Raw genomic sequence first — 24,716 nt, 5'->3', positions numbered from 1 at the left:
GGCACAAAGCGTCGTCGTTGCATGTTGCCGGGTTTCTTTCTTCTCGAGTCACTTCCTGCGCTGCCAGTGACTCACGTGAATCACCGAACAGTCAAAAAGAAGAAGAAGAAGAAGAAGAACGAACAGGCGAAAGTATTCTCGAAAGAGTCTCCATACGCTATTCATCTTTTCCAAAATATGTTCAAAACCAGCAACTTTTCGCGCGAATCACTACGTTTATCGTAAATTCGATAAGTCGAAACGAAACGATCCGATAGTCGAACCTAACCTATAAGGAAACCTGATCTCTTTCCAGCCACCCAGACGACATCATTTGACACAGGAAAATCGGCGTGTACGCGAACGAAATATCGTCACATGAGAACGATCCCTATATATGCAATTAACAAATTGACTGCCATGCGAATTTTATATATTTGAGAGCCGTAATAAATATACATCACCATAACATTTCATTTTTATCAAATATTATATTGTATTTGAGCACTTTTTTCTGACAATATTATCCAAATCACATTATTCGAAATTCGGTAGTCCACGAAATTGATCTTATTTTAATCGCTCCAAAAAATTTAGTGATACATGAGTCACCCCACATGACCACCATAGCAGTCAATGTGTTAATAACCAATCGACGTAAGAACAAGTTGCAAACGAGAATATATATAAATACGATAATAGATAGAGAGATGTGATTCTAATCTTAGAAATCTAGCAAAGAATCGGGCACCGCCTGAGAAAACGCGCGGGCGGCCACCGTGCATGATTTCCGGCGGCGTTTGCCTGGCGTGCCACGCCACGACGACCTCGCAGGGGGGTATGGACGCTGTTCTTTTTTTAGAAAACTATATTATCCCTATAGAGAGACATTGGTTTTTTTCCCTTACCTTGCACCTTCGAAAATATTTGTTGAATCTGTTCGGCGTACTCGACTCGTACACCCGTGTACCCCTCGGATCTAATGGCCCTCTATCGCACTCTCGTATTCGTCCCTCTCTTTCTTCCTCGCACACTCCTCCGTTACACTCTCTTCGTCTCCCTCCCTCTCTATCGTACGTTCTCCGTCCTTGTCCACGGCCCACTATATCCCAATCTACAGAGATTCTCCGGCGATTACTCGCTTCCTACTCCTGTGCTGGTCGGTTCGTCGTCCCGTACGCGTAGCGAACACATCGAAAGCGACCGCGGGGAGAATCCGTGGACTGGTGCCGACTAATACGGTCGCCACGAACCAGATATAGTCGCTACGAACGAAACGAAACGTGCTCCACCGGTGGCTGAGAAAATTCCGCACTCGGTCGAAAATCTCGCGCGCCGCGGGTGCACCAAAGCTCCTTAGGGCACGGTCCTCTATACGATCGCCTCGATGAGCCGATAATCACTGGCTCGAGGCGGGTCTTCCACACACCACCGGATAACAACCTCAGTTCGGATAATGATTTTACTAGATACGGTCGAACGGCCTCGATACGGTTCCTCTCGGTTTTCCAAAGCACTTTCGCGAAAAGCAGCACGACACCAGCCCACGATTCTACCGTTATCTAGGGCGATGCCTCTCTGCTGCTCGCCGCTTCGCCCTCCGTCTCAGACTATGCAGCTACGTAGACTGCGAAGATGGCCGTGCTCAGTGGCACATACGCGGCACGCGTCTACCTTACCGACTTATGGCGGTCGGCGCTGCGTCGATAACAATTGAAATACGATTCTCGCTGTCGTGTGAATTTCGCTTTTTTTTTAGATTTGGCGGTATCGATATGTAAATTGAGAGCGAAGTTTGAAATTTTCTATACAGATCGCTCATTTGCTGCAACAACTCAAAAATTACAATTTTAAGGGAAACGAGTTTAAACGTTTTAAATCGTTTATTTCGTGTTACACGGAAGTATTATAATGTTAGCATCGTGTCCTTTATGGAGGCAACGGCACGTGTCAAGGTCTCACAAGAACCACGGACTACCAATATCCATAAGCATAGGCATGGCGATGACAGGTAGTTCAGATGCGCGTATGTTATGTTATAGTTTTGGGTGATGACAGGGAGCCCAATATTTTCCTAATTAATTCTCAGAAATGCGCACACACGTGTTCCGGCCTGATAACAGGGTATCCTATGGTGCATGTAGGATGATAAGAATGCCTTAGGAGGATTTGGTCACGGAGTGGAAAAGACGATATAACTTCTGGCAAGAGAATTGAGTCGAACAATTTGCCTCAGAACCTTGAAAGAGAAAAGTTGCCTAGAAAAATTTATAACACATATTTACCCTTAAGCTACCCCATTCTGAGTTTTCATAATCCAAATTATAATGCAATTCCCTTAATTCCCAAAATTCAAATTATGATATAATATGAAAATTCTTGTTAAATTTTATCGTTATTGGTATAAAACAAGAAATATCCAAAGTTTAGCTTGAAGTATACATAAAATATTATTTTCCTCGTTTATATTACAAATTACGAAAACATTGTTAACCATTTCTTATTAATTTAATGAATAAGAAAAAATTTTAATTTAACAATAAAAGAACTAAATGGGGCAATAAAATTGCAACTCTAAAGTTCTTACAATCAACAATTTTACCGGCAATATTAATTCATTATGAGTTAACTTACTGAAATACTAGTCATTTGTGTGGATTAGAATTTATATATTAGTAATAAATTAATTATTAGAATGCATATAACGTGCTTACGTTATAGAATTAATTAAAAATGGCAGCAGTGTTTTAAAATGAAAAAAGTTGCAACGATTTTCGGGCGTTTGTAAGTAACCAACTAGTTACGTTTCTTGTCTAGGGAAATGGACGTAATCGTATTCAAATTCTTTATAGCGGACATTTGTTTCTTGCTTTTCAAATCGTTTTTATGCTTCATTTTTTATCTTATAATTAATTTATAATGACGTTAGAAGTAAATAATTGGTGTTATTAGTTGTTAAATGGTTTAAAGAGCAGTGCATTTCGTTTCAATCGCTTAATTACTTGAAATAACGAAATATTACAACACTGGTGAGTTTTTCCATTTTTTAAATTTCATTATCACTATATGGTGCGTTAAATATGCAAAGAAGTCTATAATTCTTTATTTATGAATTAAAATAGGATATATTTACTTGGTTTACGTATATTAGATATTTTATGTTCTTAGTATTACAAATGTGTGTCTATATATATATGGAACACATATACTTAAATTGTATACGTGTATGTGTATTTCTTATTATAAATAAAATGTTTAGAAAATTAATTTTCTGTAAATTAAGATAGTATTATACTATATCGAAAATGGAAATTGTCAGATAAAAATAGCTTGAACTTGCAAAAAATTTGTTTCACGTTGATTGTATACTCTATGATTCACGTTCTACAACTGCGTGATGTAATTTTGACGATATTCTTTAATTTTTATGAAACATGTATTTACATGGCTTTTTATTACTTTTCTCTAACATTTAGTAGATAACAAATACATATTTTCATTCTAATTGTCACGTTAGAGGTCAATAAGAAACAAAGTGATAAGATTCTTTTAAATGTTTGAGGTTATATATGTATATTATTTCGAATAATTTTACTTGTCATTATTCATTAATTCAATGAGTGTTATTTTTAATATTGGTGGTTTCTTCGTGTTTAATTGAACAAAGCGATCATATTTCATAATTTTTCGTACAAAGAAAGTTTAACAAGTTGTTCACCAAAAATGGAAGTAAAGAAAATAATTCGACAGTTAAAAATTGCGAGTCAAGCCGAAATTCTACGATCACATCAGAGAGACGATGACTTTGTTAAATATCTACGAGAAAAGATCGCGGATGTTCTACAAATTCTTGAAAGGCGAATTGGCTTGCTACCCCTGATACACTCAGACATTCCATTCAAGTTAATTTATTTCTTTTTTACTTCGGGAATGGGGAACCAGACGTTAGGAGAAGAATACACTGGAATTGTGCAGGCCAACTTAGATGCTCAAAAAGTTCCATCTATATATGTATGTTAAAATACTTTAAAAATACTGCAAACAGAATGCACTAAGCTCTATTAACATGCAATATTTAACTTACTATTCAGGCAAGGGTACTGGCAGTAATTTTAGAATGCCTTGGAGAGAAAGCATTGATAAGATTACTAAAAAGATTAGAATTATCGGTCAATCATCCTCATAGTAAATTAACTCCTGCAGCTGCAATATTTTTAAACTCTTTCATAACAAAAATGTATACTATGATACCTATTTTCATATTAATGCACAAGGGACTATTTTATATGTTTGGTCACTATTATAGTTTAGGCAAAAGAATAGCACAAATAAATTATGCAAAGGTAATTTTTACACAATAATATTATTATGATGGTGGTTGAGATATTCTCCACTAGTTTCTTTTAAATTTAAAGGTATATGGTCATCGGCCTACTGATACTATCAGTTGGGGATTAAAACTATTAGGAATTGCTACGCTTGCACAATGTACGCTAAAGATCTGGCAAAGCAGGAACAGTGAAAGCCCTTTTAATAAATACTTAACAGTCTCTGAGAAACATAGTAAGTTGATGTGCCAGTTGTGCCTTGAAAAAGTGCCAACAACTACCACACCCTGTGGTCATTTGTTTTGTTGGTTTTGCCTTACTGATTGGTTGAATACTAAACCACAGTGTCCACTCTGTAGAGAACATGTTGTACCTACTAGAATAGTGCATATAATGAATTTGTAAATATTTTTAACTACTTATAAAGAGAAATTAATAAAAAACAACATGCAGATGTTTCTTTTTTACACTAATTATTAAGTTAGGGATAAATGATCCACACTAGCACTATTTTGTACGTTTTAACATTCTTATAATTTTGTTTTGTTTTGAACATTAATTACCATCCATCTGTGCAAATAACGTTTTTATACAGATGGCAATCGCAAATACACATACATGTAACGTCGGTAAATTATAAAGCAAAACTAGTAGACACACGCGCGCATTTACATATATATATATACATATATAGGTATATACATATATATATACATATATATACATATAAATATTATATATATACAAAAATATCAAGTTTTTATTCATGTCACGCGATTACACGCTATTCTTTCTTTTTTTGTATAACAACGCATTATTCGCATAAACGACAATGTACAATTGTTTTATTTTCATTGTATAGCGTTCTTATAAAATTCTAAATTGAGTCAAACAATTGATAACAGTAAACTTATAATTGCGCTGATGGGAAGAGAGGGGATGAGAAGTTAATGATGTTATAGTCACAAGGATGTGCGTTGAACGGAACGAATTCCAACTTTCTCAGCAAAGTTTCCTAGTAGCTGACCAAAGCCAACAGATTCGGAATTATCCTTCATTCGGAACCCAACAGTTTGACTATAAGCGTTGTAAAATAATCTTCTTAAACACTGTAACTTTTCTTTGCGGGATCTAAAATAGAAACGTTAAACGTAGAAATCGTAATTCGTTTTATTGGATAAAAAACACTTTATGGTAATTAAAAATCTTTATAGTACTTACTGTGCCAACGACGCAGATAGTTCGTCCTCGATAATTGTCGTGCTTGATTCTTGGGACGTATGTACGTTATAATTTTCACCGAGGTGTTTTGAAATTGAACTACATGACATTCCGTCTATGATCGGTGCATTAGCAGTTGTAGAACCACGTAAACTTCCGGTTCCGGATATCATCTGCCATGAACCACCGGACGAGGAGGATTCGTTTCGTTGTCGAAGACGTCCAGGTACGGGAACTGCGACGGGAGAAGTCCGATTAGGTGGCAAAGGTGACCGTGATCCATGAGCAATTCCTTCTTTATTTGGAGAAGTATGAATTGACCATGGTACCACGTTCCTATAAAATGAGCAATTAAATTAATTGGAGAGAAATGTATACCAAATACGATAAGAAAGAAAGTGTATGTACCCATAACTAGTCGCCATAAGATATTCGTCTTGACTTTCTCCGGAAGAACAATGAAACACAGCTGGTGGATTGTTATCTTGGCTATCTCTGCTATTTTGACTAACAGAACTACACCAACTATTCAGACTTAAGTTGGAACTAACTGAACTCAATGTCACTACCGATTCGTTATCGAACATAGCGTTGTCTAACTGCGAGTCACTGTCGTTGCGTAAAACCAAGTGCCTAGATCTGCTATGACGCAGATGAATACTAAACTCTTCGTCATGAATGTGCTTTAAAAAATAAAAGCAAAAGAAGAATATTTCCTCTCCTTTGCTTAGTCGATCCTCTAAATCATGGCCAAACAGCATCCAGTCGTATGCTATGGTGTAGTAAAGAATCTGATGCGCATTCAGTGATGTGTGAATTACACCATCAGCCCACAAACTGATCCTCAACAATGAAATAAATAAAGGTGTGCGATCCCATCCTATAAACAGTGTTTAATTCTGATTATGTTACGTAATTATTCGTTATTAATTAAATTAAAAATTCGTTATTTATTAAGAAAAAGCATACCTGAGATACAATGAATTAATATTCCACTGCTACTGTCGCTCAAATATCTTAATATCAGTTTTAAATAATTTTGAGTTAATTTTACTAGATCCCAGACTTGATATTGATCCCAACAGATTCGTAACTGAGTAGAAATTGAATCTTCTGGCACGCCAATCTGCGCGTCTACATGGGTCTGAGACCAATCAAATACCAAGCCTTGGGCCAAGTAGTCATTTTCTCTAAACTCCCTGAAGAATTCACATCCAGGATATGGCAGTGAAATTAGGGTGAAGTCAGAGTACCTCTTCTCTTTGTCTACTTTCTCTGAGGATGTCACGCTGGGTACCGAACAAAAGAGCTCTGTTTAAGTTTCTCTAAAAGTGGATTCGTAAGATAAAAAATACTGATCGTGTTTTTAACTACTATGAAACTTTGTTGACTCTGTGAAAAACTGGAAGACTGCATTCCTACATAACTCTGCTTGTTTTTTATTTCTAAATCTCTCTGTGTCCAAGCAATTCTTTGATCACAAGAGCATTAATGAAAATCCTATTGTACTATATTCAAACAATATTTAAAAATATTTTAATATACAAGCTAGCTATTAATAACAAAAAACTAATTTACGCTAATTTAATTTATGCTATTTCAAGTAATTAATTTTATTTTACTAATATTGCAAACAATGTTAAATCAAAGAATGGGAAAAGGTATTATCTGAGAGGCATTATTTTCACAATTAATGCATGCATTAAATATTGCCGTAAAAATTGATTACTTACTTCATTCCAAACTTGACTTTCTTCTTCTCGACCATAAAATCAATGATAATTCCTACGTTAAGAGTTTTCAAAAGCTTGATGTCTTGGTGCCTAACTTTATCAAACAATTGCCAGTCACTAAGTACAGAGTCACTCGCGCGAGCTTCATCTACTTGCTGTTCAATAGAAACTGTTCCTTCACTACCAGCAAATAAATAATCTAGCCCAGATCTACCATAAATTTCTGGTCCACCAGACAAAGTAGCCGATCTGCATACATGTCTACCTTTATACAATATTACCGGCAGTGGAAATCTTGAACGACACCTGGCGAATCTAGCACTTTTTATCAATTCCTTCAATTTATTAGGATCATACATATTTTCGTATATAGTTTCTGATGTGCGTGGCAGTGGTGGCGGCGTATCACACAAATTTGGATTCCTACACTTCTCATATTCTAAAATGATAAGATGGCTAGGATAGTGTGCACTGAGATCACCTCCATTATTGTTTATGATAGAATGAGTATAATCTAAATCAGTGAGCAGCAGACATCTTTGCATGATTGCTTGACTCTAAAAACAAAAAAGATTATTGTGTGATATCATAAAGCAGAAAGATTAATTCATAAGTTTGTTAATTCATAAATAAAAAAAGTTACCATGTTGTCTGCATCCTTGGCTCTATAGGTATTTTTCGAGAAGTGTACAAGAAGGTCCTGTAAATCTTGAATGTTAATTTCTGTCATGATTGAAGCAGGTTTTTCAAGTATGTGGTATCCAAACTTTCAAACTAAGGGACAATTTTTGGTTTCTTTTCTAAAATGGTCCTAAGTTTCTATAATTTTCATAAGGATGCTCATGAATCATTAATTGTAGCCAATGTCTTGCGCATGAGAGGAATGGCACAAATACTGTATTTAAAATATACCACATCACAATTTAAAGCTTTTTTTTCTACTTGTCATGATTTCTTATTAAGTGTAAAGGACGTTGCTTTAAATGTAAACATAATAAGATTCTAAGGTCTATGAGAGCATCATATTAGTTACAGAATACATGAATGCTTTAATTCTAGAATATGATGGTGAATTTATTAACAAAATGTTTATAAAATAAACTCATGCTGATTGTCAGAAAAATAAAAAGTATTGATAATTAAAGTTATAGAAGAAAGCATGAATTTTCACCTCAAAAAACGTTTTAATGTTTGTACAATTATTTTCAAATAAATATAAACGATCATCGTAAAATATTATTAAACAAACATTACACAGTTGCACATTGTATTAATAGCACTATTATTCTTTTAAAGAATAAAATCTACGATTCTTCGGTCGCTTATTTAATGGAAATATACATATATATATATTTCTCTTTTATACTCGTTGACGTATTATAATAAATAAAATAATCTTAAATTTATAAATTATCGTTTAACAAGCTTCTTCTTTCATGTACAAATTATAGCGACGAAACAATGCGGTAACGTCTTGATCATCAGAGTTCGAATATCATGTACTATATCTCATTTATTTCCGTTAGTTCGACAAATTTACACTTAATAGCTTCACTCTATTATTTAAATCGTATGTATCCTTCCCTTTTGTTATTATTTTTTCATTTATATTAAATCATAAAATTTGAATTTCGAACTGTACTTCGTGCCGCAAAAATAATTTTTATTTATTTATCGACACAACAGAAGTCAGACGGAGGATTTTGTGTTCCGTTTACAAAAGTGTTTAAGCAGGAATTTGAGCAACAATAATCATCGTAACAATGGTTCAAGAACGCTTTCGTTGGAAAGACTTAACCTTCAAGTCATGCACGCTGCTTTCATGGTAGCGGGCACACGTTTAATTAATATTGCCTTATGAAATTTATTAAAAAATGCGCATGAAACGGTAGTTCGAACGTGAAAATGAAAAGTTCGTCACGGCAAATATCCATGGTATCTCATCGTGTTCCAATCTCGATCCGACGAGATAACCTAAACATCACACCCGAGAAAATCTGTTTCACGTTACACGCGTCAATTCGAATCTGTCCCGAATACACTGTCATCCTTTTTCGCCTTGTTCGTTACTTTTCCTCGGTTGTACACCGAAAAATCTGTTATCTCCTTATCACCGTTCACGTGTCGCATTTAAAGATTATAGTTAAAAAGGACAAGAGAGCGTGTCCCTCTTCTTCTTCGCCTGTCGATCTCTGGCTATCACAATACAGTACGTCGACCTTGATTTCTTGTTCTTTCACCCACGCGACAATGAACAACGGAAAAATAATTTTAATTTGTATGTAACAACCGTATCTTTCGTTTTTATCGTACGATACGTCAGCGATGAGAAAACTACTCGTCTGGCAGGACGAAAGTACGAAGTGAAACGCAGCGTAGAAAGATAACCTATTTTTGCAATGTGAAGAACGCGTGCTTTTGCTCCGGTGGTATAGCCAATTTTACATTTTTGATGCCGTAGTTCTATTTCTTAAAAGCTATCATCTTTAAATATTAAAGATAATGGGATCATAGATTGGACTAATCAATTACGTTTATATTATATTCGACCTGGAATTTGTTTGGATCAAATTTTCAAAATTTACAGTATAAATCTTATATATTTCTAGTTATTATATTTAGAAAGAATTCCATAGCTTCAAAATACATGGAATGCTTAAAATGTAAAAATTAATTTTCTAAATCTAGTAAAATTTGTATACTTCTAATAAATTTTATTTCATAAATGTAAAATAATTCGAAATGTATTATAATATATATAGTTTTACTTGTATTTCTATTAAATAGAACAGTTGTTGTTCAGTTCATTTATGCAAATAATTCCAAGAACTCTTCTTTGAGTTTTACATCTATTCAAATTGTAGCAGCAATGAGTCTTATACATTGCTATCAAAGTGAGATTGTATTTACAGTTGTACAAAATTTTTTTACAAATTTCTTAAGTCTTTACATTTGGTGATTTAGAAAATGTAAAAAACCATCAATGTTCTAGAAAATCCTCGATAATTGTGCTTAAATCTATAAAACAGAATTTTATAATCATTTTAATTTTGATCTTGAGACATCATTATATGAATTCGTAATATTACAGAGATACAAACAGTGTGTCTTATCGTACAAGAGAAGATATGTAAATATACATAAAAACGTAACCGAAAATTATTTCTAATTGACGCTTTTGCTATAGCACAGTAACATTTTCTTAAAGAAATAACGTTCTAAAAATTTTTATCAAATAGTTATTATAAATAATAGATAGTCGAAAAATTGTTATTATTAAAAGAAAATGAAATTGAGAACATACAATTTGAATTTAACCATTCTGTTTATTAACAAATTAAGAATTGAGAAAGAAAATGAATGTTTGAACGTTTTAGTTCGAAATGGTACAGTGCCTTACCAATCTAAGGCATGTAAGTCTCTCAAACGGTGAACATATCAATTATGTTTATCGTTTCTACCCAATAGAACTTCTTTACTGGATAAATTACTCTTCCACTAGTTTATTTCTGACAAAAAGGTATTTATGGTAAAAAGAAAATTTGAAAAATAATTAGTAAAATAATTAGTAGAATATTTATGTATTTCTACGACATTTAATCGTAAAAATGTGCAGAATTATATAATAAGTGAAAGAAACTTTTATTTAGTTTATATTTCTTTATTCATGAAAATATAATTTGCATAAACGTTCGCAGTTCAACAATTACTTTCCTTAACTTTCAATTTCTAAAATCGGTCAATGTGTCTTCGAAGCCCTAAGCGTCACCTCTACGAATTACAACAAACTCATTCTTCAATACATATAAAAATAATTCTTTTCAAAATACCATCAAATCTCTTCGATGTTAAACCATTCAGAACACGAGAAAATACAAATAATAATACCCTTCTCCTTAAACCTAAACATCATTCTTAAAAATAAGTAAAAATATCAACAATAATTCTATTGAAATCAATTTAAATTTTCAAATTCTCGGTTCCGCTACCAGATGTCAGGTGCTACAAATTCTTATTGGTCCTTGTTTGGAATGGAACGAGACCATTACAGTTCCAGCGGTGCGCACATGCGCATGCGTGAAAGTATCCCTGGACAAACGATCCGGCGGAATTGGAACACGGGAACGATCGTGAATCAGGACTGGCATTCGGCCGAGAGGTGGCAATAGATGTAAGATGGCGAGTACGCGCTGAAACGGTGTGTCGCGCCGTGGATGATTCTTTGTTGATTTTTTCACGGGCAGAGCGTCTATCCTGCGTGATATTCGTATTGGTTATGGGGACGGGGGCGTTCGTTCGTGTGGCGCGTGCTGATAGTGGACGCGCGTGCCATTCGTGATCGTCGTTGATTTTTTTTATCTAATCGGTGGAAAACGTTCGCGGAGTACCAGTGTCGAACGAGTACGGGACGAAAACGTGTGTGGTGCGGCTCAGTGAAAGTAAACAAACGGTATGAGCGCGGTACTGGGAAGTGTCGGTGACCCGGCCGGTCTTCTGGACCCCGATGTCGAGAGCATCCTCGAGGAGAAGAATCAACTGATCAGCCGGCAATATGCAGAGATCGAGAGGCTGCAACGTGAACTTTCAGAGGTCATCGGAGAACGTGACGCCCTTCTGTGCGAGGTGTCAAAATTTAAGTTCGAGCGCGAGATGACTGATCTTACGCGTCTATTGGATGACAGGTATTTTCTTTCAAGTTTATCGTATTTACAATGGTTGACGAAAGTATTTCAACACTCCCAGAAACATATTATGCACAGTGAGAGACAAAAGCACGTAGACAGTTGGAACATGGAAATAAAGAGAGAAATATTTTCTATATTATTAAATAAATTCAAATATATGTAATTGTGTGTTATGAACAGAGACTCGCGATATTAAATTTACAGAAACATATTTTAATTAAACTTTTTGGTAACTTATAATGAAACGAGATTCACACAATGATAACAGTTCATATTTCGTGGCCATTCATTTTTCGTCAAATAATTGCATGCGATCTATCGTTAATTAACTTTTAACGAAATTTAGTTATTTCATTTTGGCAATCTTTTTTTAGAATTTTCTCGAGATATTTTTTTAATATTATATAGCATTTGCAGATTAACCTCCTTTATATACGATACATATTTGATATATTTATTGATAAAAACATTCTGTGGTAAGTGTTTGAATACTTTCGTGATTTATTGTGTTCGTTAGAATATATGGTATGCGATTTATGCAGTGTCCCATCCATTACCCAGTGTATAATGGGGATTTATATAACGTGCCAAAAAGGTTATATACATATACAATACCGGTAGAATGAATAGATACGACGCATTGTAAATATATAGATATATTTAATAGATCATCTTCGACAAATTTTTTCGGAAATGAAAAAATATTCGTAAATTGATATTTACTTCTTTGTCTAACGTAACTTCGTTAATATCTATTTCCTTTACTTGTCACCTTATATTATATTATACTATATATTATATATTATTATTAAAAGTTCTTATAAAATTATACATACGTATACGCGTGAAATATTAGTTCGCAATTAGAAATGCGAAATTATAATTTTAAATTATTCGAACACATGGAAAGAGTACGTTCTGCAATTACAGTACGTTCTGTATGTTTACTACGATTCGAATCGGTACAATGACACGTAGCCCCTATGGTGAAAAAATTGTTGACGCGCTACGCCGGTTTTGTTGTCGCGATTATGTTACACAGGCATAGGTGAAGGTTTCGTGGTTATAATTCAGCAGAGCGTCCGTATATCAGCGTGGAAATGCAGTGGCGTATAAATAATGGATCAGCGGCTCTTTGCTTCTGGTATCTTTCACGCGATACTTATCGACACTTTAAATTAACGCCTTTCGCGAACGTTGCTCACTGATGCGGACATATTAAACTGATCTAAGTACATAGTTTTTTTCGTCATAAAATTATACGCTATTTTGTTACTACCGATATCATTAATTAACGGGCTACACAGAAAATACTGTAAATTTAGAACTTCTTTCTCCTTAATCATTTTTAAATTATTGTTTTATACGTACATTTTAATGTAATAGAACGTTCTAGAATCTTTTTTTATTGTTTACTGAAATATTAGGTCTTCTTAAGAGTTTATCGGGCAAGATTAGATCTAAACTTTACTTTTATTGCTCTATAGCACAATGTAACATTACATGATTTTTAAACCATTTAGTAAAATATTTTATACATACATATATATATATATATATGTATGATGTATGTATGTATGTACGTATGTATATGTATATGTATATTATTACTATATTTGGTGACTGAAAATGGAGTAACATCGTTTTAATTCTTTCAAATGAACAAACATTTTGATTTACGATCATTTCTTAGTGCGATCAGAACCGTTTATGATCGTATATCGTAAATCGTAACCGATATTATCGAACTCGGTAGCGCTGCAGTCGTCGAGTATTTTTAAACGAAATTTCGTACGGTTATGTCTATTTATCGATACTGCTAATTTATTATTCACACACATGTATATATATATATATACCGCGATAACCTTAACGATAAATAATAGAAGGCTAAAGAATTTCCATCTCTTAATATGTAAATTTAAAACATTATTCTTCTTTCTCGGCGAAATCTTTTATGATAGTCTTTTTAATTAACTGCGTCTGGTATTCTCGTGATGAAATAAACGATGCGAATCGGTTCGGTGATCGGGGATGAGTATACACGCGGCGTATGGAATTTTCCAGCGAAACTTCTGATCGAGTGGAAATTTCATAATCGCTAAAGTTGTTCATCGGTTTTGAATAACGTTGCGTGTCTCGCGAAACATTATACGATATCAGGAACCAATTTAATTTTACGATAACGAAAGAACGTAAAATAGCACAACGCAAAGGAACTTTCTTCTATATAAGTCGTTATACGTGTTTTCGTATTAATTTATTAAAACTCAGAGAACAGAAATTTTCGAGGAAGCGATTTATTTCGTTCGTTGCTTCACCGGTTTCGTGCAATTTTCATGACATAATCTAATTAGTAAAAGTTGCATCATTGAACATTTCTGCCGCTGCAATGTTATGCATTGATTTTCTCCATTATTTCGCGGCAGTCGTAGCAGATTATGTAATTAAGCATTTAACAGATCAACGTTGTCCGTATGTTTTCCAAGCTTATACATTATACATTAAACATTTTAACGACGTGTAATATGCACGATGCCAAGCAGTAATAATAATTAGCTTTCAGTGTTGTTTCAAAATTTCAGATTCTTCGTACTCTTAATTTCCGTTTCACATCCTCCGCGTTATAAATCCTTCAATTAGTAATTCTCAATAGGAGCATCAAGGAATATTAAAGAAAGTAGCGAAAGCATAAAAATCGCGCGAAGAAAATTACCGTCGTGATTGTATCAGATAATATCAAAATAAATATTGTAAATTGTTCAATTAATAATCTACGATATAAAAAATTGCAAGAATAAGAGTAGACAGTACGAAGAAAAATATCGAAATATAAAATATCCAAGAGGAAAATAAGAGAATTATATGCAGCAGGAATTCGATGTTCCCAATTTCATACATTTTCCAGCTAATAACATTTGCACGATGTATGCATTATTCAATACAATAAATGCGATGTACGCAATATCGGAAAATTATAAAATTACAGATACCCCGATAGTAAGATAGAAAAATTTCGAAATTCTCGTAGTAAAACATTTTTATTTCTTATAGATAGTTGCTTGATAACCAGCAGAATTATCTGAGTGGCGATAAAATTGAATAAGCTAATAGAATAGCAGGCTCTTTTTTACGGATAACAGTGACTAATAGACGGACAATTAACCTTGATGCAGCCGGGGCTGTTCCTATTGATTATTGCGACACGAGGAGAACACAGGAAACCTCTCACATGCTGCATTGTTATTCATAGTGAAATTGGGTCGATCATTAAATCGCTCCGCGTTATCTAAAATCATGCTTTTGCTCGTCGAACAATCGATGGCCCGTAATACGCTTCGGAAAAACTAACTGTACATTTCGCGATTCTCTCTGGCCGATCGATTTCATATGCGTGCGAAGATTTTTCAAGCGAGATACGTTGATACGTATCGTCTTCAGGTTCTAGGAAACTATCGTGTTTCATCCTTCTTCCACGTGATACCTCGTTGGTTAAGCTAGGTCAGATTAGGTTAGGTTAAAATATAATAATACAAGTTCATGCAACTATTTGTGTTCTTTTTTTCTTTTCTTTTTTTGTTCTATAGATGGAACAGGGTAATTTTAATATTCTCGAAGGGTAAAAGTGGTTCTCTTCAGATTTGTATCCTTTTAGGTTAGTTTGACGATTATGCGACGATGTTATCGATTGTCTGGTAGCGTCGTAAACTGCGAAATTTTGGAATCTTTGAACGTTCGACACGATCAATGCCGAGCTAGAATTTCGTATAATCGCCAACAAAGGTCTTAGTACTTGGAGCTGTTACTTATGTATCAGATACTCTGCTACACCAGATAGTTGAGATTAGAGCTGTTACTACCCGACCTGTCGACGTCGGGTATCCGGATACTCGGTACGTTGTACCTGAGTACTCTGGTCATAGTCATATCACTCGCGCGTTTATAATACTTCGGGTAATAGACAAATTTTTTTTCTCATAAATAGTAAAACGACGATTAATTATTTGAAATTGGATATCTTTGTTTTTCTACGGAAATACCAACGAATCGATATTTTCAGGTAGTAGGTACGTTGGTACGCTTTTGAGCTAACGATACTCGCAGCTGTTGAGAATACACGTTCAGGCCTGACATGCGCCGCGGATATACATAGATACACCTTATCTTAGCAATTTTTACTAGCGCATTTTCAACAACTGGGGATATTCTTTGCTATTTATTTTAGTCGATTTTTAACTTACAGAACATTGCATCCGGTACAATCAATAGGAATTAGCGTAATCTTAGGTGAGCTTTTCCTTCCTTTTTCAAAAGTTGCAGATATCGTTAACTGGAAGCGCATCAGCTGACTAGTTGAAAAGATGTTCGATCTGTTGGTATCTCTGTACAAAGATAAAAATATCTGATTCGAAACGATCAATTGTTCTATTGCTTTATCGTTTGCCTTGGATTGTTAGAAGAAAGAAGTGTGCGCGTTCAGTACGCAAATAAATTATCTTCGTACATGGACCGTAATATAAATTGGAAGAATCACAAGGCGACCAGTTGTTCGCTATGAATGGATGTTCTTTTCTTCTGTTTTTATTAGTTTCTAAAAGTTCAGTCTGAAGTGTAGACGGTGCCTCGAATACAAACTAAATAAAGAAATAATTATTCCGAGAAGAGGTTATTCCGTGTTCTAAATTGCTGTAATTTAATACAAAAAAAAAAAAATTACCTACTATATACTGTAATAAATAAAAATTTTTGATAATATCAATTCGGAAAATAATTCGCGATTAATTCGTAATGCAAATTTCACTAATGAGAAGTTTACAAAATACCGAGATTTTTATTGAAGTTATACTATGTTAAAATTTTCCTAAAAAAAGAAAAATTGATAATCGGACTACCTAGGTATTTGCCCTAGCCATACGCCTCAAACCTAAAGAGATCGTATGTTAACAACTTTACATTTATATTTTTAAATTTACATTTTTTACATTGCGTTACTTTGAACATTTGTGCGATATATTTTCTTGCGTTACGTGTAATTTGATGCTTTCGTCGCGTCTTCGAATTTCTCTCAGATACATAAAAAGCCGCGGTCTAGCGATTATTCCACGTCGAGATCGATGATTAATTAGGTTCGTAATAGCGAAGCGCAACTAGGGACACGAATTGCAGTCGCATCCGTCCGACTCAACCTGTGGGAACGATTCTCTTGCCATTTTTCTCGTTCAGATGGACGATACGAGGCTCGAAGCACGCTTAACCTTGCGAATTCACACATCCACACCCGAGCCTTTGTGAGAAATCGCTCGGTGTGCGCCCTCGTACGCGCACAACCGTGAACAGGCCTTATTTAGGAAGCGCAGGCCTCTACCAGCTAAATTCACGTTTCTCGTGTGGCCGAGCGATTTTGAATATTCGAATTGCTGAGAATTCGATGTATCGAGTCCCGTGCAGGTGTCTAACAATTTATCCATAGAATTAACTGAAATTAACTCGGGTATGAAAGAAACGTGCTTAAATGTCGTGCTTGTAAAATCCTTTTTTTTTTTTTCTCGCACTGCTATATACCGCGTGAAGCATCAGACGCGTCGTTAGTTGGCGATCGATTCGTACGAGACGTGAAAATTTCGTAGGGAAAGTTTCCTGGAATTGTTCGCCTTCTCGCGATAGGTAAAATTTTCCAAATGTCCAACTGGACAAATTGTGAAGCACATATTGAAACAAAAAATAAAAAAAGAGAAAACGAGTGTGGTGCTCGTGCAGGTTATGTTTCACGATCGATCTCTCAACTCGAGAGCTGAAAGAAATAAAATAGACAAACTCGAAGATGGTATCCCTGTGGGGGTAGCCATCCACGTGTTATTTAGCAGTAGAGTTAGAGAAATTTACCAAATGTCCTACTGGACAAATTGTAAAGCAAATTAAAATATAAAAAAAGAAAATTTATACTTCAACATTGCGGGGTCTTGGAGAAACGACAGCGCGCGTTTGTTCGTGCAACGTACGTTTGTCTTGGCGAGTAAGACAATCGCACTCGGAAGTAGCTGCTGTTTGAGTTGTACGAGTCGTTGAACTAATTTCCTTCTCCGAGTATCGAACAAATGATATTGTCCGTACACGGTGCATGTCTCAATTTATGCTTTTTTTTTTAATTTGTATTTTACAATTTGTCAGCTGTAAATTTGGTAAATATATATATATATATATGTGTGTGCACGAGCATCTCGGGTCGTTGAGTGTTGTAACTGGAACGAGGGACGCGGTGCGAGATCGCAGTGGGCGGCTTTGCAGCGGAGTCGATCGTAACGATTAATCGACGAAAGAGGTTTTCGTTGGAAAAGCAACGTTTAGACCGATCGCTTTGAAAAACTTTGTCTGCAAAAATAGCGCGGTATCGATACCGCAACCGCTATTCACCCGATATGGCTTCCAGCGACTGTTTTCTATCGGCTTGGAGGATGAAAAAAGTGCGCGAAAGGACAACGTTCCGAAAACTATCGAAGATAGAAACCGAAAATCACCGAACGAGAGCTAGAGCGCGCCATAGATGCGTGGTATTGCGAAAGACGCTTTCAGCATGGCGGGAGAAACATCGACGAGAATTTATTTTCTATCCAAATTGGAAATTGCTTCGAACGTGACAATTTCCATTTAGAAGAGCGTATGCACGCGCGTACAAACAAACTTTTTCGAACAAACGAACGAAAATTCCACGAACCTCGTGTATATTCTTCGCGACGATGAGAGACGTTTTCGAACGAAGATGGATCAAAGTGGTGTTCGACTGTTTACGGGACTGTCGTCTTCCAGCCATGACGTGTATGTATGCTCGTCGTTGTATGTTCGTTTCAGGGCTAATTGAAAGTAGAATCGAAGGGCTAATAAAATCGATAGTACGAGGGTATTGGCTGACATTGGACATGTGAGAAAACTGGAGTGTAAAAAAAAATAAATGTGTACAAACAAGTGTGGCGAATGTGTGTCAAATTTCTCCGAGTTTCCAATCGTGGCAGACCAATTACCAGGTGTGGATATATTTGGCGTGACCGGTTAACCGGTCGGCGTACTTGCACAATATTGCAACCGAAAGCGTGTGCAATTCTTTCCACGTGTGAGTCTGTCGCCACTAAAATCGATACCCTATTCGACGAGTCTGTTCATCCTTCTTTTCTGCATTCGCACGATCTCTCGCTCCGTCTTTCGTCTATCCCGGCCTTCGTTTCGCATGATATTTTGTATTTATCTCAGTGGTCGTTAATTAGATTAGGTTACTTTTGCTCGGAGATTTAGTTCGCATCGAGACCACGCGCGTCGCTTTTGTAAATGGGATTTTCTCAATTTGTTCGTCTTTCGTCGAGACACGTTCGACTTGCCTATCTTTTTGCATCGAATTTCTAGGTTTTTATATTCATTTGACTGGTCCGCTCGACTTTCCGCCAGTTTTGATCGTGTTAGGACTTTGTTTGGGAATCCCAGGCACGCTGAACTATCGCGACACGAATAGAACCGTTTTTCTTTTTTTCTCTTCAATTTTTCTAGTTTTCATCCAGTCGGATTTATGCGACAGATTCGATCGGCGAAAAAAGGGAACTGTCGCGTGAATTTTCGAAGGAAAATTTACTGTAAATTTATTAAATTATAGAATTTTGACACGTTTGCTTCGGTTCCATTCGATCTCTAAGAATTCAGTTCACAGATTCGCCCTTTTTAAGCAATCGATTTACCAAAAATTTTTCCAAACGTCACGCCTTTACCTTTAGACTCGCTTTTCCTCGCAAATTCTTCTCTCTCTCTATCTTTACCAAGTTGTAAGTTTGTCACCGTATAGTTTCCATTCCTACGTTTACAAATTGCAATGTTCATTAATATTTAGGTGATTTAAAATCATCTACATGCTTCTAACGTTAGAACGATCGCGAGCCTAAACGCGATAAATGGTAACGGTAATTGTTCGTGGAAATTAATTTTACCTGGAATAATCGTCGGCAATTTGCTAATCTCTAAAATTCTAAAACACGGAATTTTACGTTGATTTTGTTCGTGGTACGTAACCACAGCTGCGCAAACAAGTAGCTCAGCTCGAACTGCGTTTGATCACGATAACGTTCGATACATCGTTGAGAACGATCGACCAGCTGTTACGGTTATTGGCTTATGGCAGACTGTTTATTAATTCTTGGAAAGTTGGAAGTTAATTAAGAGCAGCCGAGTATCAAGACACGCGATGTTGTATAAAGAACAGGAACGCGATCTTCTAAATAACTGTATTTGTAAAGAAACTTTCGATATTCTCTCTTTTTATCTTTCTGCTTTCCCTTTCTTTTTTATTTATTTATTTATTTTTTTTTTTTTTAAATACTCGAATGTAAAGTTTGAACTTTTCCTCGCGCTATGTATAGGAAGATGTTTCTTCTACGTTATCGATCGTTCGAAAATATGTAAAATATTAAGAATAATTAAGTCAGACATGGTTAGGAATATCGAATTAATTCGGCCATTCGCTTATAATGGAAACTGTGGAGGTCGGAAGTTAAAAGAAATTTCAATTTAACTTTCATTTAACAAGAAACTTAAATTCCACTTTGGTCGACGAAATTTGTTCAACGTATAACCGTAACGCGATAGATTTAATCAAAGACTTCTTCTCTCAAAGCGTGAATTTTTATTTCGTCCGTATAATTCATTTGAATTTTTATCTCCACTGTCTGAGTAACATTTTCGGCAAAATAATCGCATTAAATTAATTCCCAAAGCGGATTAACTGGACGCAGCGACGTGCAAGAATTCTCGGTCACGATAAATTTGTAACTTTATACTCGAAATATTCAAATGAACCTTAAGAGATATTGACCTGTTAGAGTATGATAATTCAAAGAAAGTAGTATAGCACGCAGATACCGTTATATAGTCGTAGAATATTATTAAAAATTCTTTAAAGTATCGCTCTAGCTAGTATTAAGTTGGCAACTAAGTGATTGCGAATTTTGTCAATACCACCTAATCACAAAATCCGTAATCACTTAGTTTCCGATCCAATATAACAAGAAGAAAATCTGTCTGGAAACTCGGACACGTCACTGTCAACGCGCAAATAGAATTATTACGTAACCGAGATACTGCGGTAATGGCAAAAATACAAATGTATATAGTTCATGGTAAAACGAAGCGATAGATCCATCTGTTAAACGTACGTTCTTCGAGATGGAAGAAATATCGGGATATAAATTGATCCCTCTTTGTATTTCGATGTAACTCTATTCTACGTCCAAATATAGTTGAATCTCGATGCATCGAATCGCGCACGAAATACGCTCTTTTCATATATCCAAGACGTCTCAATTTATCATCCGTATCGATGTGTCCTTTCTATGTGCGGACTTACGTTACATAATCGGATGTAGATGCTTCCATCCATCGACGAGAAGAACAAAACGAAAGTTTCGAGTATCGTCGAATATTCAGAATATTTCAAGATAATTAAAGACGAAAATCTGTTTGGTATATTTTATTGTGGTAAGAAAAATTTCTTAAACGAAGAGACAAAGAATATCGTGTAACGATCGTTGTTAATATGGCGCAACGTTTCTCATCTCGCGTACTCTTCCACGTCACAGTTTTTTCTCTCTTTTCTTTTTTATTATTATTTAATTTGTATTTTACAATTTGTCCAGCTGGACATTCAACATAAATTGTCCTAGCTCTCCTAGATATTGAGATTGTTTTTTATTCATTCGAACGAGAGTGAGGTCGATACCGTAATCTATCGAATTTTCACGCAACAATTGAACTCACCCGATGGATTATATTTTTTTTTTTCTATATTTGTATATTTTGTATACGCCACGAATTGGCTTGTTGTACAATCTTATTGCACAGCTTATCGCACGAACGAAACAAGGCGTTATACAGGCTGTAACGAATCATCCACTTTGGAAGCCGATGGTTCAGCTAAAAACAAGGAAAAAGATTCGTGTAAACGTAGGGTTCTGTCTGTATTCGTTTACGAGATATGGAATTTGGAATTAGAAGAAACAAAGGCAATGTTCTGTTCTCATATTCTCGTGTCCAATTGCCTCTATGGAAGACGCTGAAAATGACAAGCTTACGTTTCAAGGGAAGCCTGGTAGACGCGTTGTCGTGGATCCGGTTACACGCTGAACAATGTTCCTGCCTCCTGCCGAATTTGTTGAAAAGCTTGTTCTATTCTGAACCTTGGTATTTCAACATTTTCGATAGACTTTGCTCTGTTTACAAAATTTCGCTATATCGCATAAACCAAGATAGAGTACGTGTTTACGTGAACTTTGTTCATTGTTTTTAGGTATATAATCAGCTGCCGAAGTGGGTTACACGTGTTGTCTTACATCCTCTGTATTAATGTAAAAATACTTGGATCTTTAACATTCTAACTTTCTATATCAATTTTTCTTTAGAAATTCTCATTTACATATATGTACACACACACACACGCACACACACATATATATATATATCTTCATTGCATAAGAGGATGTGGACTTCTCGTTTTGTGCTGTTTTAACCGGTTAGCCATTTTTGACGAGTATACTCGTCACGAAGAGATGGCAATATTTCGTGTTACGACGAGTATACTCGTCATGCGTAAAAAGAAAAAGGAAATAAAACAGTGATTTCACTGTAACTTAATTCTGTATTATAATAGCTACACAGACTGCATGTTCGACGAGTATACTCGTCGTCGTCGCTTACTTTTCGCTACACGTTTTCGGCATACGCTTTTCAAAGGCGCAGCAGCTAACCGGTTAAACGTGATGGAGTAGAAACGAGTAGACTGGAATAAATTGAAATAAATTAACTAAATAATCAAGGACAGTGACAAATTTGCATCTTTTAAAGATAACAATGAATTCAAAAAGCACAGTTGCGTTTCATTTTTCGCCTAATTTTGATGGCTCCAACGCCTTTCTGTATCAAAGAATCGAAGTTTTATGATTTCGATGATCTTTCATGCCGGAGATAAGAGAAAGGAAGAGAGAAGATGTTTGGAAGGAAGAATCGAATGAAATTGAATAAAAGTTGGGTGGAATGTGGAGCAACCTTCTTTTCCTCGTCAAATTGTGTCGCGGCAGAATAAATGGAAGGAAGAAGAAGAGGAAGAAGTTGCCAGGAAACAGGAAACTGCACCAGAAATACTAATCAGACGCGTGCATAGCCCAGTTTTGCAGTAGGTCTCGCTTTTATGACCTTCCCTGCCCAATAAAGACGCAACTGCACACGATCTAACGTTTTTGGAACTGTGCCACATTGATCGTCGGATGGAGAACGGCGTAAGGCCACGCGTGAAACCGCCCCTGTTCTTCTCTAAAGCGAGACGTTGACTCTTCGATCGGTTGAATCTTTTCTTCCGAAGATATATTTACGCTTGTTTAAAATTATTACAGAATTTATGACTTGACAAATTTTGAAGTTGGAGGTTTTTTCGTATGTGCGATTTATCGCTAGCTGTGTCGTATTAATTTAAATAAAAATTCACAAAGTTTTACGATGCCTGGTTATAGGAAATTGGGGTGTGCTGCGCGTCTTTTATTTTTTTACGGTTTATACTTCCTGTTATTTATAATTATAAGCCAAAGCTTATTCCAGCTCTGTCCAGAAATTTTCTAACTATGGAAAAATACTTCTCCCGAAGATATATTTATGCTTGTTTAAAATTATTACAGAATTTATGACTTGTAAAATTGTTTGTAAAATTCCTTGTAAAATTTTGCAACTCGGACTAAAACGAAGAATAGAGGGGAAGAAGAAGGAGTGTTGTCAATTTTGACAAATTTTGAAGTTGAAGGTTTTCTCGTATGCGCGATTTATCGCTAGCTGTGTCGTATTAATTTGAATAAAAATTCACAAAGTTTTACGGTGCCTGGTTATAGGAAATTGGGGTGCGCTGCGCGTCTTTTATTTTTTTACGGTTTAATATATTTCCTGTTATTTATGTCCACAAATTTTCCAACTATGGAAAAATACGGTCAAAAATGAGCTACAGGACGCAGGAGGGTTAAATGACTCACGCAGTGAAATATAATCATCTGTAGACTATAGACTACCGTTGAAAAAGTGAAAATGGATGCTGGAAAGAAAAGAGGAGACAGAAACAAGAAAAGTCCGACTGCAATCCGAAACAAAGGACTACGACACGTGTGTGTTCGTGTTCCACGCGACCAAAGAAAGATTTACGCTTCTTGGAAACGTAAGAGAGTCGTATACACGAGGTGTCCTACATAAGTTTCCACAAGTGTAGCCCAGCTTCCATCTGGAGGGAACGTGTCGTTGCGTCTTCGATGGGTCGAAAGATTTGTCTCCGCGGAATGGCCAGAGTAATTGCCGTTTCGCACGGTCGACAACCTACACGCGTCCAACAGATGTGTTCTTGTCCCTATCACGCTGAACAAGCCGACAGTTTCCTCCAGGCCAAAGTAGAATTCGGATTCATTGGCTTTCGGATACAATATCTCCTTTTTTGTGACAATTTTCCTTCCTCGCGTGTCTTTTCAAATATTTTTTGCTCTTTTTTTCTACATATATGTGGGATTTGGAATATTTGAAACAAAATTTATTGAAGTAAAAATAGCGCTCAGGGGGATGAAGATAATTAAAGTAACCTTCGACAAGCGATAGCTTTCTTATTTTTTTAATTTGAAAAGCTTCATTTGTCAGTGTGTTGGAACTTGTTTTCTATTTGAAATAGGACTTGGAATATTTGCAATGAAAGTAATGCTCTAAGGGATGAAGATAATTAAATT

General features: G+C 35.6%; 4 protein-coding genes across 9 annotated transcripts in view; 2 read left to right on the top strand and 2 right to left on the bottom strand.

Moving 5' to 3' along the window:
* Window positions 1-1,601, bottom strand: part of Rap1 (RAS oncogene family member Rap1) — a 74,088-nt gene extending 72,487 nt beyond the window's left edge. For 3 of the 4 annotated variants that reach the window (XM_072015122.1, XM_072015123.1, XM_072015124.1), the window contains exon 1: window positions 888-1,601. The gene's annotated coding sequence lies outside the window, so the exon portion shown is untranslated. The remainder of the gene's footprint in view (window positions 1-887) is intronic. The other variant, XM_072015120.1, reaches the window with a different exon arrangement.
* Window positions 1,602-3,357: 1,756 nt separating this feature from the next.
* Pex10 (peroxisomal biogenesis factor 10) lies at window positions 3,358-4,753 on the top strand. The gene is made up of 3 exons (XM_072015126.1): window positions 3,358-3,990; window positions 4,071-4,322; window positions 4,395-4,753. Exons 1-3 carry the CDS (start codon window positions 3,703-3,705, stop codon window positions 4,710-4,712), a joined length of 858 nt encoding a protein of 285 aa, XP_071871227.1. The 5' UTR covers window positions 3,358-3,702; the 3' UTR covers window positions 4,713-4,753.
* A 62-nt stretch (window positions 4,754-4,815) lies between these two features.
* Edtp (Egg-derived tyrosine phosphatase) lies at window positions 4,816-9,683 on the bottom strand. The gene is made up of 6 exons (XM_072015125.1): window positions 7,905-9,683; window positions 7,262-7,818; window positions 6,498-6,817; window positions 5,937-6,408; window positions 5,529-5,864; window positions 4,816-5,438 (listed from the first exon to the last, which is right to left on the bottom strand). Exons 1-6 carry the CDS (start codon window positions 7,989-7,991, stop codon window positions 5,270-5,272), a joined length of 1,941 nt encoding a protein of 646 aa, XP_071871226.1. The 5' UTR covers window positions 7,992-9,683; the 3' UTR covers window positions 4,816-5,269.
* A 1,664-nt stretch (window positions 9,684-11,347) lies between these two features.
* Siz (Brefeldin-resistant Arf-GEF family protein schizo) overlaps window positions 11,348-24,716 on the top strand; it is a 153,043-nt gene continuing 139,674 nt past the window's right edge. The window contains exon 1 of one of the 3 annotated variants that reach the window (XM_072015098.1): window positions 11,348-11,943. In XM_072015098.1, coding sequence (XP_071871199.1) covers window positions 11,714-11,943 — 230 coding nt within the window. In that variant the 5' untranslated portion in view covers window positions 11,348-11,713. The remainder of the gene's footprint in view (window positions 11,944-24,716) is intronic. The other 2 variants (XM_072015096.1, XM_072015090.1) reach the window with 2 other exon arrangements.

This window comes from Bombus fervidus, chromosome 13 (assembly GCF_041682495.2).
Source record: "Bombus fervidus isolate BK054 chromosome 13, iyBomFerv1, whole genome shotgun sequence".
In the NCBI taxonomy this organism is placed as follows: domain Eukaryota; kingdom Metazoa; phylum Arthropoda; class Insecta; order Hymenoptera; family Apidae; genus Bombus; species Bombus fervidus.
The sequence above is the reverse complement of the archived record's forward strand: the minus strand, read 5'-3'. Positions and strand labels throughout refer to the sequence as shown.